This window comes from Gadus macrocephalus, chromosome 10, assembly GCF_031168955.1.
Source record: "Gadus macrocephalus chromosome 10, ASM3116895v1".
Taxonomy (NCBI): domain Eukaryota; kingdom Metazoa; phylum Chordata; class Actinopteri; order Gadiformes; family Gadidae; genus Gadus; species Gadus macrocephalus.
In genome coordinates, this window is record NC_082391.1 from 12,802,569 (window position 1) to 12,815,624 (window position 13,056).

The 13,056-nt window shown below is 47.9% G+C and overlaps 1 protein-coding gene across 1 annotated transcript in view; it reads left to right on the forward strand.

The window, feature by feature from the left end:
- ldb2a (LIM domain binding 2a) overlaps positions 1-13,056 on the forward strand; it is a 30,491-nt gene that overhangs the window by 9,261 nt on the left and 8,174 nt on the right. Inside the window, 4 exon segments of the mRNA XM_060063766.1 lie at positions 4,005-4,323; positions 5,847-5,930; positions 10,764-10,887; positions 12,853-12,906. Of these exon segments, the coding sequence (XP_059919749.1) occupies positions 4,005-4,323; positions 5,847-5,930; positions 10,764-10,887; positions 12,853-12,906 (581 nt within the window).

Genomic DNA, 13,056 nt, shown 5'->3' on the forward strand with positions numbered 1-13,056 from the left:
GTGAGGTGTGTGTGGACTGTGCCAGCTAGCAGTTAGCCCCTGAAAAAGGGGAAGTTGCTATCAGCAGATTGGTGGCTATAAATTAGCCCAAATAAGATGCTAAGTTACCAGTAGCATGAAGTCTTTACTACACAGGTGAGGGTAAGGTGAGGGGGTGAGTTGAGGGGGAGGGGTGAGAGGGTGAGGGTAAGGTGAGGGGGTGAGTGTAGGGCGAGGGGTGAGAGTGTGAGGGCAAGGTGAGGGTAAGATGAGGGGGTGAGTATAGGGTGAGGGATGAGAGGGTGAGTGTAAGGTGAGGGGGTGCGTTGAGGGGGAGGGGTGAGAGGGTGAGGGTAAGGTGAGGGGGTGAGTATAGGGTGAGGGTTGAGAGGGTGAGTGTAAGGTGAGGGTAAAGTGAGGGGGTGAGTGTAGGGTGAAGGGTGAGAGGGTGAGTGTAAGGTCGAGAGTAGGGTGAGGGTGAGAGGTGAGTGTAAGGTGACGGGTAAGGTGAGGGGGTGAGTGTAGGGTGAGGGGTGGGGGTAAGGTGAGGGGATGAGTGTAGGGTTAGCGTGTGAGTGGTAGGTGAGGGTTAGTTGAATAGGTGAGTGTAAGATGAGTGTGAGGTCGAGGTGGTGAGAAGGTGAGTGTAAGATGAGAGGGTGAGTGTAAGGTGAATGGGTGAGTGTAGGGTGAGTATATGGTGAGGGGTGAGTGTAGGGTGAGGGGTTGAGATGGACAGTGTAGGGTGAATGTATGTTTGTGTGTGTGTGTGTGTGTGTGTGTGGTGTGTGTGTGTGGTTTATGTGTGTGTGTGTGTGTGTGTGAGTGTGTGTGTAGTGTGAGTGTGGTGTGTGGTGTGTGTGTGTGTGTGTGTGTGTGTGTGTGTGTGTGTGTTGTGTCTTCTTTGTTTGTGTGTGTGTGTGTGTGTGTGTGTGTGTGTGTGTGTGTGTGTGTGTGTGTGTGTGTGTGGTGTGTGTGTGTGTGTGTGTGTGTCTCTGGGGGCATTGATTAGAGTGAGTCTGGTGGGATTACATCTTTTGCCGTTTGCCATGCCAACTAATCAGCAGATTCATTTTTATTTTGCTCGCTTCTCCGTCTCTCACCCCGGTTGTCACAGCAACCAAAACTGGGGAGAAGCGTGGAGGCCAACTCTGAATTCAGCTGAAGGGCCAAAAACCTGTTTATTAGCCTTTCCCTATGTCTCTCTCTCTCTCTCTCTCTCCTCTCTCTCTCTCTCTCTCTCTCGCTCTCGCTCGCTCTCTCTGTCTCTCTCTCTGTGTCTTTAGAGGTAGTCCAGTATTTTATTTCAGGCTGCATAAGAGCCAATAAATTCAGCATAATTCAGTGTTTCCCCCACGTTCACACAGCAGCGGCGCGTCGCCTCTGCTGTGCTGTTTTCTCCGCCGCTGCAATATAAAAATCCTTCTCCTAATTTCTTTTTTTTTTTTTTTTACGTAGCTCCTTTTAGAAAATGTACAGCGCGTAACGTCAATTGCGCAGCACGCGGCACATCGTCACGTAACCAACATTAAAGAAGAAAAATACACAGCGAGTGTGGCAGTTGTTGGCAGTAGGCTACCCTACACGGTTGCAAAGTTACATTGATTCTAGCAGTAGCGAGTGAAGCGGCAGATCGAAGAAAGAAGGAAAGAGAGAGACAGACAGAGAGAGAGACAGACAGAGAGAGAGAGAGTAAGTTGCTGAAATGTGTCGCTACATGACCACCAGTGTTAAAAACCCTCTAACGTTTCCACATCCGTATGTTTTTCGTATCCGTGCTTCCGTAAATTTACGGAAGGAGTCGCTAGTGTTTTACGTACGGACATGAATTTATTTACGGATAAAAGATGGGGGAGCGTATTATAATGGCCGTTTTTAGGAGACCGGTACTTTGGAACATGAGGATCGACATATACAGAGATAAAAACAAAACCAACCAGGCTTGGAAAGAGATCGGCGAGGAGTTTGGCTTGCCAGGTACTTACGTAAAACGACGGCGAAAGTTAAATTTTTTGAACGTATATTACGGACATACCGGACAGAAATTTTACGGAGGGGAGGAGTCTCGGAGGAAAAACGGACATTACGGAGAATCACATAGGAATGAATGGACTTTCGGTCGGAGACGGTTGGATCGCATACGAGAATGTACGTATGTGGAAACGAGGCGTAAGCCCAATCATTTTATTGTATCTATAAACCGCAACCTCCGTGCCGTTTTTCCTCTAGTATTGTGTGTGTGTGTGTGTAGGCCTATGTGTGTGTGTGCGTGTTGTCGCTCTTTTTGGGATCACTCATAGCCTTTACAGGAGCTTATATCCAGTCAGGAATTTATAGCCTAGGTATTTTCGGGAACTTTGAAAAATGAATCCATACTGTTAGATCCGATGTTGTTCTTTATTGCCATATAAAATCCGTTTTCATCGCGTATTTTAGTTAGGGATTTATGCTAATCGCCTGTAAGCATGTGGACATTAGCATAAATGCAGGGAAAAAACCTAAAGACTTCTTAAAAGATCATGAATAGTTTCTATTATGCATAACTTATATTTATTTTATAATTTTCTCATCACTTTTTGACTCCCAAGACTAAGAAGAAGTGTTTTAAGCAATGACAAGCATATCATCGCTCTCTTGTCCTCTTCCCCTGACTCTCACTGTCTCACAAAGGAGCTGAGCTCACCTGAGGTCTATTTGTAGTGCTAAGGCTCACACTGATTGGTATTCAATTAGCTTTATTTTTTATTTTTCATGTGTGTGAGTCTGTGTTCTTTTCAAATTTTAGTTAGGTTTATAATTTAAAAAGATGTGTTTTGCCCATTGTTGCAGGAGATTTCATTTTTGAACAAAGTGTCTTATGTAAAAAACAGTTATGCTTTGGGCATAGCAACCATGTTTAGTGTTTAAGCATTAGGCAAAAATCTGTAAATAAATTGTGCAAATTATATTTGCGTTGTGGCATTTTTTGTTTAAATATTACTATACAAAAATATAAAAATCTGTAAATGAAGACACCAAAGGCGAAGTTACAACACCAATAATCCCATCTACAGTAATACACAGGACTGTTTGAATAGGATTTAAGTGCATATTCTCCTCTCAAAGTGCACCAGATTCATGCATTCCAATGTAAAGGGTACAAAAAAATTTCGGCCAGGGGGACATGCCCCCGGACCCCCCTAGAGGGATCGGGGAGCACACCACCGCTGCTGAAAAAAATCCTGCGGGAAACACTGCTAATTCCGCTAACAATGCTAACTCCTCCATCCCTCTCCACCACCACCGCTACCAGCGCTAACTCCTCCACCCCTAGCTACCAACATTGCTAACAGAGCTATCTCCTTCACCCATCTCCCCCACCACCGCTAACAGCGCTAACTCCTCCACGCCTAGCCACCACCACCGCTAACAGTGCTAACTCCTCCACCTTTACCGCTAACCGTGCAGCATTCTGTAGAAGTGATGCGGTTCTAAGTGAAGCTGCTGCGTATTTGATTAACAAGTAGATTGGTGTTAGCATTGAGCTGGGCGTTAGACTGTTTCTGGGATAAGCATAGCGAGCTGTGAGTGAGCATGAAACTAGCAAAGTATAAGCTTCTAGCTCAGTGTAAGCATTAAGCTTGGTATTAGCCGCTAGCAGATAGCTGTGTAGTTATGTGTTAACATTTAGATTCAGCATGTTATTGTGTTTTGGCATGTACCTATTTTTCATGATGTAATGGGTATTAGCGTCTAATTGTGAGGTAGCATGTAACTATTTATTAGCCTTTTTCTAAGTAGCAGTAGGTATGAGTGTATTATCCTCTAGCTGAGTATTAGCATGTAGCCTGGTGTCAGCCTGTACCTGTGAGCTAGCGTTAACGCGTTTCCCCCTGTTATCAGGTGGTATTAGCCTGTAGCTGTGAGCTAGCTTTCTCCTCCCCCTATTATCAGGTGGTATTAGCCTGTAGCTGTGAGCTAGAGCTAACGTGCTCCTCCCCCTGTTATCAGGTGGTATTAGCCTGTAGCTGTGAGCTTACGTGATCCTCCTCGTGTTATCAGGTGGTATTAGCCTGTAGCTGTGAGCTAAAGTGCTCCTCCCCATGTTATCTGGTGGTATTAGACTGTAGCTGTGGGCTAACGTGCTCCTCCCTATGTTATGGGCTAACGTGCTCCTCCCCATGTTATAAGGTTGTATTAGCCTGTAGCTGTGAGCTAACGTGCTCCTCCCCCTGTCGTCAGGTGAGCACGGAGGGCCGGCTGATCCTGGAGTTCTCCTTCGACGACCTCATGAGGATCCGGACCTGGCACTTCACCATCCGGCAGTACCGGGAGCTGGTGCCACGCAGCGTCCTGGCCATGCATGTGAGTGGTGACATCATCACACGTTGACGCCGCCACACGGTGATGTCATCAACACGGCTCGTTGTCTGCTAACAGCTTGAGGGAATTTATCTGATAATCACACAAATATCAATAATAATAATACTAATAATAATAATCATTTATAATTTTTTTGGATTTCTATCGTGTTGTGGGGAACATGTGTGTGTGTTTGTGTTTTAGACCTGGTTTAATCCTGGTTGTACACCTGTGCTGTGTTCCGAAATCCATAATTCCATGAGTACCCTTAAACGTAGTACACTATCCGCACTCACTAAGTGCGCAGATTTTCACGTGTCGGTGTTGTTCCGAAATCGAATACTCTGTGGTGCACTTACCAGAAATTACAATCGCGGCTGCCAGCGCGGCTCGTCCCCCGCAATAAAAATACCGCTTTGAACGGTGAACCCTTTACGCCTAGCAGCAATATAAATGCTAAAAGCTATAAAAACTAAAAAAATTACTCTGTTAATGCAGGCTATTTGGAAAATGCGCCGACGTTGGCTCAGCCTGGCTCCGCCTCTTCCGCTATGTAGCTAAGATGGCTGCCGTAGAGTCCAAGAAGTGTACATCGATCCACACTCCTGGGTTTGACCGTTTTGAGTACACCATCCTTTCACTTCTTTTTGCCCGATCGTAATTGGAACGCCCTACGTACTCAAACTAAGTATAGTAAGTACGGGAAGTATGGATATCGGAATGCTGCCCTGTTTTGATCCTTGTTCTAGAACTGGTGTAATCCTGGTGTGATCCTGGTTCTAGACCTGGTGTGATCCTGGTGTGATCCTGGTTCTAGACCTGGTGTAATCCTGGTGTGATCCTGGTTCTAGACCTGGTGTAAACCTGGTGTGATCCTGGTTCTAAACCTGGTGAAATCCTGGTGTGATCCTGGTTCTAGACCTGGTGTAATCCTGGTGAGATCCTGGTTCTAGACCTGGTGTAATCCTGGTGTGATCCTGGTTCTAGACCTGGTGTAAACCTGGTGTGATCCTGGTTCTAGACAAGGTGTAATCCTGGTGTGATCCTGGTTCTAGACCTGTTGTGATCCTGGTTCTAGACCTGGTGTAAACCTGGTGTGATCCTGGTTCTAGACCTGGTGTAATCCTGGTGTGATCGTGGTTCTAGACCTGGTGTGATCCTGGTTCTAGACCTGGTGTAAACCTGGTGTGATCCTGGTTCTAGACCTGGTGTAATCCTGGTGTGATCCTGGTTCTAGACCTGGTTTAATCCTGGTGTGATCCTGGTTCTAGACCTGGTGTAATCCTGGTTTGATCCTGGTTCTAGACCTGGTGTAATCCTGGTTCTAGAACTGGTGTAAACCTGGGTTGATCCTTGTTCTAGACCTGGTGTAATCCTGGTGTGATCCTGGTTCTAGACCTGCTGTGATCCTGGTTCTAGACCTGGTGTAAACCTGGTGTGATCCTGGTTGAAGACCTGGTGTAATTCTGGTGTAATCCTGGTGTGATCCTGGTGTAATCCTGGTGCGATCCTGGTTCTCCCCTCAGGCCCAGGAGCCCCAGGTCCTGGAGCAGCTCTCCAAGAACATCACGCGTATGGGACTGACCAGCTTCACACTCAACTACCTCCGGGTGAGGACCCATCGCCTTATAAATCCACCAAGATATCCACATAAATATACGTATATACCTAGATGTACACATACAGTATATATATACATATATACCTAGATATACACATATAGATACATATATACCTAAATATATATATAGATATACTAGTGCTGTCAGTTTAACGCTTTATTAATGGCGTTAACGCAAACCAATTTTAACGGCGTTAATTTTTTTATCGCACGTTTAACGCAATTCTTTTTCTTTTTTTTTTTTTTGGCTCAAAACAAACAAGCAGTAGCCTGACTGCTATGTTCAAGGCAGTATGTTTGTATGGTCATCGTTTCATTGCAATATAGCCTTTTTTTTTGTATCGTCCTGTTATGATCAGTATATGCTAATGTTGTTATCAATAAAAAAACATTTGCACAAGGCAAGCAGATGAACTTCTCATGTGCAAGAGCATTAAAATGAGAAAAATTATTGGGACAAAGAAATCAAGGGATATTTAGCATAGAAAAAACATTTGCGATTAATCGCGATTGCTCGTGATTAATCGGGAGTTGACTATGGCATTAATGCGATTAATCAAGATTAAATATTGTAATCGCTTGACAGCACTAATATATACGTATACACACATGACATAACAACTACCTCCAGGTAAGATATAAAATGTAGAATATATATATAGAATATTAATACTATATAAGTAGTGTATACAAATATGTATATACATAACTGTATAGATCCAATGTATTGCTGGTTATAACAGTGTACTCGTGGGGTGTTGAGGTGATATGAGTGTACTGGTGGTGTGTTGTGGTTATATGAGTGTACTGGTGGTGTGTTGTGGTTATTTATGTGTACTGGTGTTGTGTTTTGGTTATAACAGTGTACTGGTGGGGCGTTGAGGTTATAACAGTGTGTTGAGGTTGTGTTTGGTTGTGAGATGTTCCAGGCTTGGTGGTCGGTGAGTTAATTTAAATACAGCGTGGGCAACAGAGGCAGAAGAGAGACTTCTCTTTCTCGCCCTTCTTTCTCTCTCCTCTCTCTTTCCTCTCTCTCTCTCGCCTCTCTCCCTCTCCCCTCTCTCTCTCTCTCTCGCCTCTCTCTCTCTCTCTCTCTCTCTCTCCTCTCTCCCTTTTTCTCCCTCTTTTATAACCCTTACTCCCTCTCTTCCTATATTTTGCTCTCTCTCTCCATATCTCTTGCTCTTCCTATTTTCTTTTCCATATATCTCTCCCTCTCTCTCTCCCCTCTCTCTCTCACTCTCCCTCTCTCTATCTCTTTCTCTCTCTCTCTCCCTCTCTCTCCCTTTCTCTCTGCCCCTTTCTCTCTCTATCTCTCTCGCTCTCTCTCTCTCCCTACTTCTTACTCTCTCTCTCTCTCTCTGTGTCTCTCTCTCTCTCTCTCTGTGTCTCTCTCTCTCTCTCTCTCTCTCTCTCTCTCATCTCTCTCTCTCTCTCTCTCTCATCTCTCTCTCTCTCCCTCTCTCTCTCTCTCTCTCTCTCTCTCTCTCTCTCTCTCTCTGTATATTTCCTCATTATTTCTCTGGTTTGGCGGCAGACTGACAGCTAGCATCTCCACCCCACAGCACAACAGGGGGAGGGAGGGGGAGGGAGGGGGAAGGGGGGAGCAAGATGAGAGTGAGGCAGGCGATATAGAGGGTGGAGGGGAGAGGAGCGAGGGAGGGAGGGGAGAGAAGTGGGAGGAGTGGGAGAGGGCGAGCGAGGAGGGTGCAGGGCGACTCGGGACGAGCGAGTGGAATTAATTGGAAAGAGAGAATTAGCATAACATTAATGAACGCACCCCACTGAGTCTTGTAATTGTGAAATACCGTAAATTCTTATTATAACAAGAAGACAGACAGAGAGAGGGAGACAGGGAGAGCGGGAGAGAGGAAGAGAGGGAGAAGGAAGAGAGGGAGACAGGGAAACAGGGAGACAGGAAGAGAGGGAGAGGGAGACATGGGGAGAGGGAGACCTCATGGAGTCCTCTGCCATCCTAACATGGAGTCAGCCCAACATGGAGGCAGCCCAACATGGAGGCAGCCCAACAAGGAGTCAGCCCAACATGTTGTTAGTTCAACGTGTAGTTAGCCTAACATGTGGAGTTAGTCTGACATGTAGTTAGGCTAACATGTAAAATCAATCTAACATGTAGAGGAAGTCTGACACATAGAGTTATACTGACATTTTGAGTTGGTCTAATATGTAGTTAGTCTTACATGTTGTAAGTTTAACATGTCGGGTTAGTTTAACATATAGAGTTATTCTATCATGAGTATGGCAATATACAGAGTTAGTCTTACACGCAAAGTTGTACAAATATGCAGAGTAATCAAATCAAATATACAAATAATCAACATTTTTTATTATTATCATAAATACAAATTTATAACAGCATGGAAACTAATATTTATGATTGAAAATATCTATATTATGAATATTGTTCAGTAAATACAGTAATATGGCTTTTTATTATTTCAAAAATAGTGTAGCTTTGTGCATCAGATGTTTTCCATCAATGTCTTATTCTGGGTGTTTGAACCTTGACTGAGTCTAACCCTGGTAGGTCTGTGGGTCTGGAGGGTCTGGAGGGTCTGGAGGGTCTTGTGGGTCTGGAGGGTCTGGAGGGTCTAGTGGGTCTGGTTGGTCTGGTGGTTCTTGTGGATCTGGTGGGTCTCGAGGGTCTGGAGGGTCTAGTGGGTGTGGTGGGTCTGGTGGATCTGGGGGGTCTGAAGGGTTTAGTGGGTCTGGTGGATCTGGGGGGTCTGAGGGTTTAGTGGGTCTGGTGGGTCTAATGGGTCTGGAGGGTCTGAAGGGTTTAGTGGGTCTGGTGGATCTGGGGGGTCTGAGGGTTGAGTGGGTCTGGTGGGTCTAATGGGTCTGGAGGGTCTGAAGGGTTTAGTGGGTCTGGTGGATCTGGTGGGTCTGAAGGGTTTAGTGGGTCTGGTGGGTCTAATGGGTCTGGAGGGTCTGGAGGGTCTGGTGGGTCTAATGGGTCTGGAGGGTCTGAAGGGTTTAGTGGGTCTGGTGGATCTGGTGGGTCTGAAGAGTTTAGTGGGTCTAATGGGTCTGGAGGGTCTGAAGGGTTTAGTGGGTCTGGTAGATCTGCTGGGTCTGAAGGGTTGAGTGGGTCTGGTGGATCTGGTGGGTCTGGAGGGTTTAGTGGGTCTGGTGGATCTGGTGGGTCTGAAGGGTTGAGTGGGTCTGGTGGGTCTAATGGGTCTGGAGGGTCTGGTGGGTCTAATGGGTCTGGAGGGTCTGAAGGGTTTAGTGGGTCTAATGGGTCTGGAGGGTCTGAAGGGTTTAGTGGGTCTGGTGGATCTGGTGGGTCTGAAGGGTTTAGTGGGTCTGGTGGATCTGGTGGGTCTGAAGGGTTTAGTGGGTCTGGTGGATCTGGTGGGTCTGAAGGGTTGAGTGGATCTGGTGGGTCTGAGGGTTTAGTGGGTCTGGTGGATCTGGTGGGTCTGAAGGGTTGAGTGGGTCTGGTGGATCTGGTGGGTCTGAAGGGTTGAGTGGGTCTGGTGGATCTGGTGGGTCTGAAGGGTTGAGTGGGTCTGGTGGGTCTAATGGGTCTGGAGGGTCTGAAGGGTTGAGTGGGTCTGGTGGATCTGGTGGGTCTGAAGGGTTGAGTGGGTCTGGTGGATCTGGGGGGTCTGAAGGGTTTAGTGGGTCTGGTGGATCTGGGGGGTCTGAAGGGTTTAGTGGGTCTGGTGGATCTGGGGGGTCTGAGGGTTTAGTGGGTCTGGTGGGTCTAATGGGTCTGGTGGGTCTGGTGGGTCTAGTGGGTCTGGAGGGTCTGAAGGGTTTAGTGGGTCTGGTGGATCTGGTGGGTCTGAAGGGTTTAGTGGGTCTGGTGGATCTGGGGGGTCTGAGGGTTTAGTGGGTCTGGTGGGTCTAATGGGTCTGGAGGGTCTGAAGGGTTTAGTGGGTCTGGTGGATCTGGGGGGTCTGAGGGTTGAGTGGGTCTGGTGGGTCTAATGGGTCTGGAGGGTCTGAAGGGTTTAGTGGGTCTGGTGGATCTGGTGGGTCTGAAGGGTTTAGTGGGTCTGGTGGGTCTAATGGGTCTGGAGGGTCTGGAGGGTCTGGTGGGTCTAATGGGTCTGGAGGGTCTGAAGGGTTTAGTGGGTCTGGTGGATCTGGTGGGTCTGAAGAGTTTAGTGGGTCTAATGGGTCTGGAGGGTCTGAAGGGTTTAGTGGGTCTGGTAGATCTGCTGGGTCTGAAGGGTTGAGTGGGTCTGGTGGATCTGGTGGGTCTGGAGGGTTTAGTGGGTCTGGTGGATCTGGTGGGTCTGAAGGGTTGAGTGGGTCTGGTGGGTCTAATGGGTCTGGAGGGTCTGGTGGGTCTAATGGGTCTGGAGGGTCTGAAGGGTTTAGTGGGTCTAATGGGTCTGGAGGGTCTGAAGGGTTTAGTGGGTCTGGTGGATCTGGTGGGTCTGAAGGGTTTAGTGGGTCTGGTGGATCTGGTGGGTCTGAAGGGTTTAGTGGGTCTGGTGGATCTGGTGGGTCTGAAGGGTTGAGTGGATCTGGTGGGTCTGAGGGTTTAGTGGGTCTGGTGGATCTGGTGGGTCTGAAGGGTTGAGTGGGTCTGGTGGATCTGGTGGGTCTGAAGGGTTGAGTGGGTCTGGTGGGTCTAATGGGTCTGGAGGGTCTGAAGGGTTGAGTGGGTCTGGTGGATCTGGTGGGTCTGAAGGGTTGAGTGGGTCTGGTGGGTCTAATGGGTCTGGAGGGTCTGATAGTTCTTGTGGATCTGGTGGGTCTGGTGTTTCTATGTTCCGTGGTCTGGTGGTTCTCATGGGTTCATGGTTCTCTGTCCTTGTGTCTGACCCCTGGTTCTGTGTTGCAGCTCTGCGTCATCCTGGAGCCGATGCAGGAGCTGATGTCCAGACACAAGTCCTACAACCTGAGCCCACGAGACTGTCTGAAGACCTGCCTGTTTCAGAAGTGGCAGCGCATGGTGGCTCCCCCAGGTAGGTTAAAATGGTCTCCCTGACCCCCGCAGTGGGTCAGGTAGACCTTGTGGTCCCCCCGGACCTGCTAGTGGATCAGGTAGACCTTGTGGTCCCCTAGTGGCTCTTTTTTTTATCAAACATAAGTTATTACATAAACTTTACTAAACTCAAAAACTTGTTTGAGGACCACGGTCTTACCACCCTAATTCTGTTGGGTGTGTCACATCTCCATATTCTGAGCCACCTCCTTCAAAAACTGCTGGAGCTGGTGGTGATCCAGGCCACAAGCCTGAATCACTGCCATATAATGACCTGACGACCGTTGTCATTATATCATCCAGTTCCAGAACCATTTCACACAGGGCTTCTTGGTGGCGAATGCAATGATATGTTATCAGAGGTGTGTGGCAGAACTTTTTCAAATTCATTTGAAGCTCCCGCGGGCCACATAAAATTAGGTGGCTGGCCGGATTCGGCCCCCGGGCCTTGTGTTTGACACCTCTGCCCTAGTGGGTCAGGTGGACTTCGTGGTCCACTAGTGGGTCAGGTACACCTTGTGGTCCCCCAGGTCCTGCTAGTGGATCAGGTACACCTTGTGGTCCCGCAGGTCCTGCTAGTGGATCAGGTACACCTTGTGGTCCCGCAGGTCCTGCTAGTGGATCAGGTACACCTTGTGGTCCCGCAGGTCCTGCTAGTGGATCAGGTACACCTTGCTCCGGGTCAGGTTCCTCCTCTAGCTGCGCTGTGGGTTGACCTCAGACCCATCAGAGGCGGCGGCCTCGAGGTGTAAGCCTCCCGTTTACAGGCTTTGATTACAGGCTGGAGTTTGAGTCCGGATGGGGGAGGAGACAGGAGGCTATCAGGGGGAGGAGTCAGAGGAGATGTCGTCTTAGCATTCATCTTCAGCTTGTGTCTGTGAGTCAGTGTTCATCCGGCGCTGAACAGACCTCTGGTCTCACACTTTATTCAGATTAACTGGACGGAGGCCAATTCATAAAAATAATTGGTTTCAAAGTTCAAAGGTCAGACCGAGTTGCTCATACAGCCTTTTCTGTTTTGGTTTTATTTGTCGGTTCTGGGATGAAAATATTTGTGGTGTGGTTGACTTGTTTCCTCCATCCCCCACCCCCCCACCCCCCCCCCCCCCCCCCCATCCCAAACGGAGATTCTTCTGGAAGCTCCAACTCTTATCTGCAGGAGCTCACTTCCTGCTATTCTTCTCCAGACAGGAAGCCGCTCTGAGTTTCAGCAGGAAGGAAACTCAGATGTATTTACACTCTGATAAGTTCTGTTTTTGGTGGAAATGGAAGTGATTTTAGTGCGTCACAATTTGAGCGTGGAAGGAAGGCGCTTTAGGACAGCAGAAGAAGACAATAGCTTTATCCCAGCTGTCCGTCAGCGACCCAGCGGGGGTCAGGGGTCAAAGAGGGGAAGGCCGTAACCACAGGCCTTGCTGTGAGACTCAGTTTTCGCCTGTTGCCTTGTTGTGAGACTCACTGTGAGTTATCGCTTGTTGATCCCAAAGACATCTAAATCACGTCTCTGAGAGGGGGTGAACATCACCACTCTCTCCCCAGGAACCGACAGTGGCTTCTCCACGAGGATCTGCTGGTTAAGCTCCAAACATCTTGTCATGGAGGTCTTAATGGAGCAGGAGACCCTGGGTTAGTAGAGTCATGGTTTAGGGACCTGAGATAGTAGAGTCATGCTTTAGGGACCTGAGATAGTAGAGTGATGGTTGAGGGACCTGATATATAAGAGTCATGGTTTAGGAACCTGAGATAGTGGAGTCATGGTTTAGGGACCTGAGATAGTAGAGTCATGGTTTAGGGACCTGAATCATCTTTGTTTCCGTTATAGTCGAGCCTTTGAAGCTCACCGGTCGTTCAGTGAGTTCAGCTTCTCCTACCTGACGTTCTAAAGAAGGTAAAGAACCAAACTATCATCTTCTCTCTCCACTGACTCCTGCTCTTTGTTCCACAGCTGGACACCCACAGAACTTCAAAACCGAAATATTCCCCACAAGTCACAAAAAAGGTGATTATTTCCATAGTTCTAATACAGTATTGAGGGGCTGATGTGGGATGGGGCGGGGGGGGTTGATATGTTTATAAGTTAGATAGGACCCCTGGGGGCATATTGGGTCTGGGTCTAGGGGGTCTGGGTTTGGGAGTGGTTCTAGGGGGT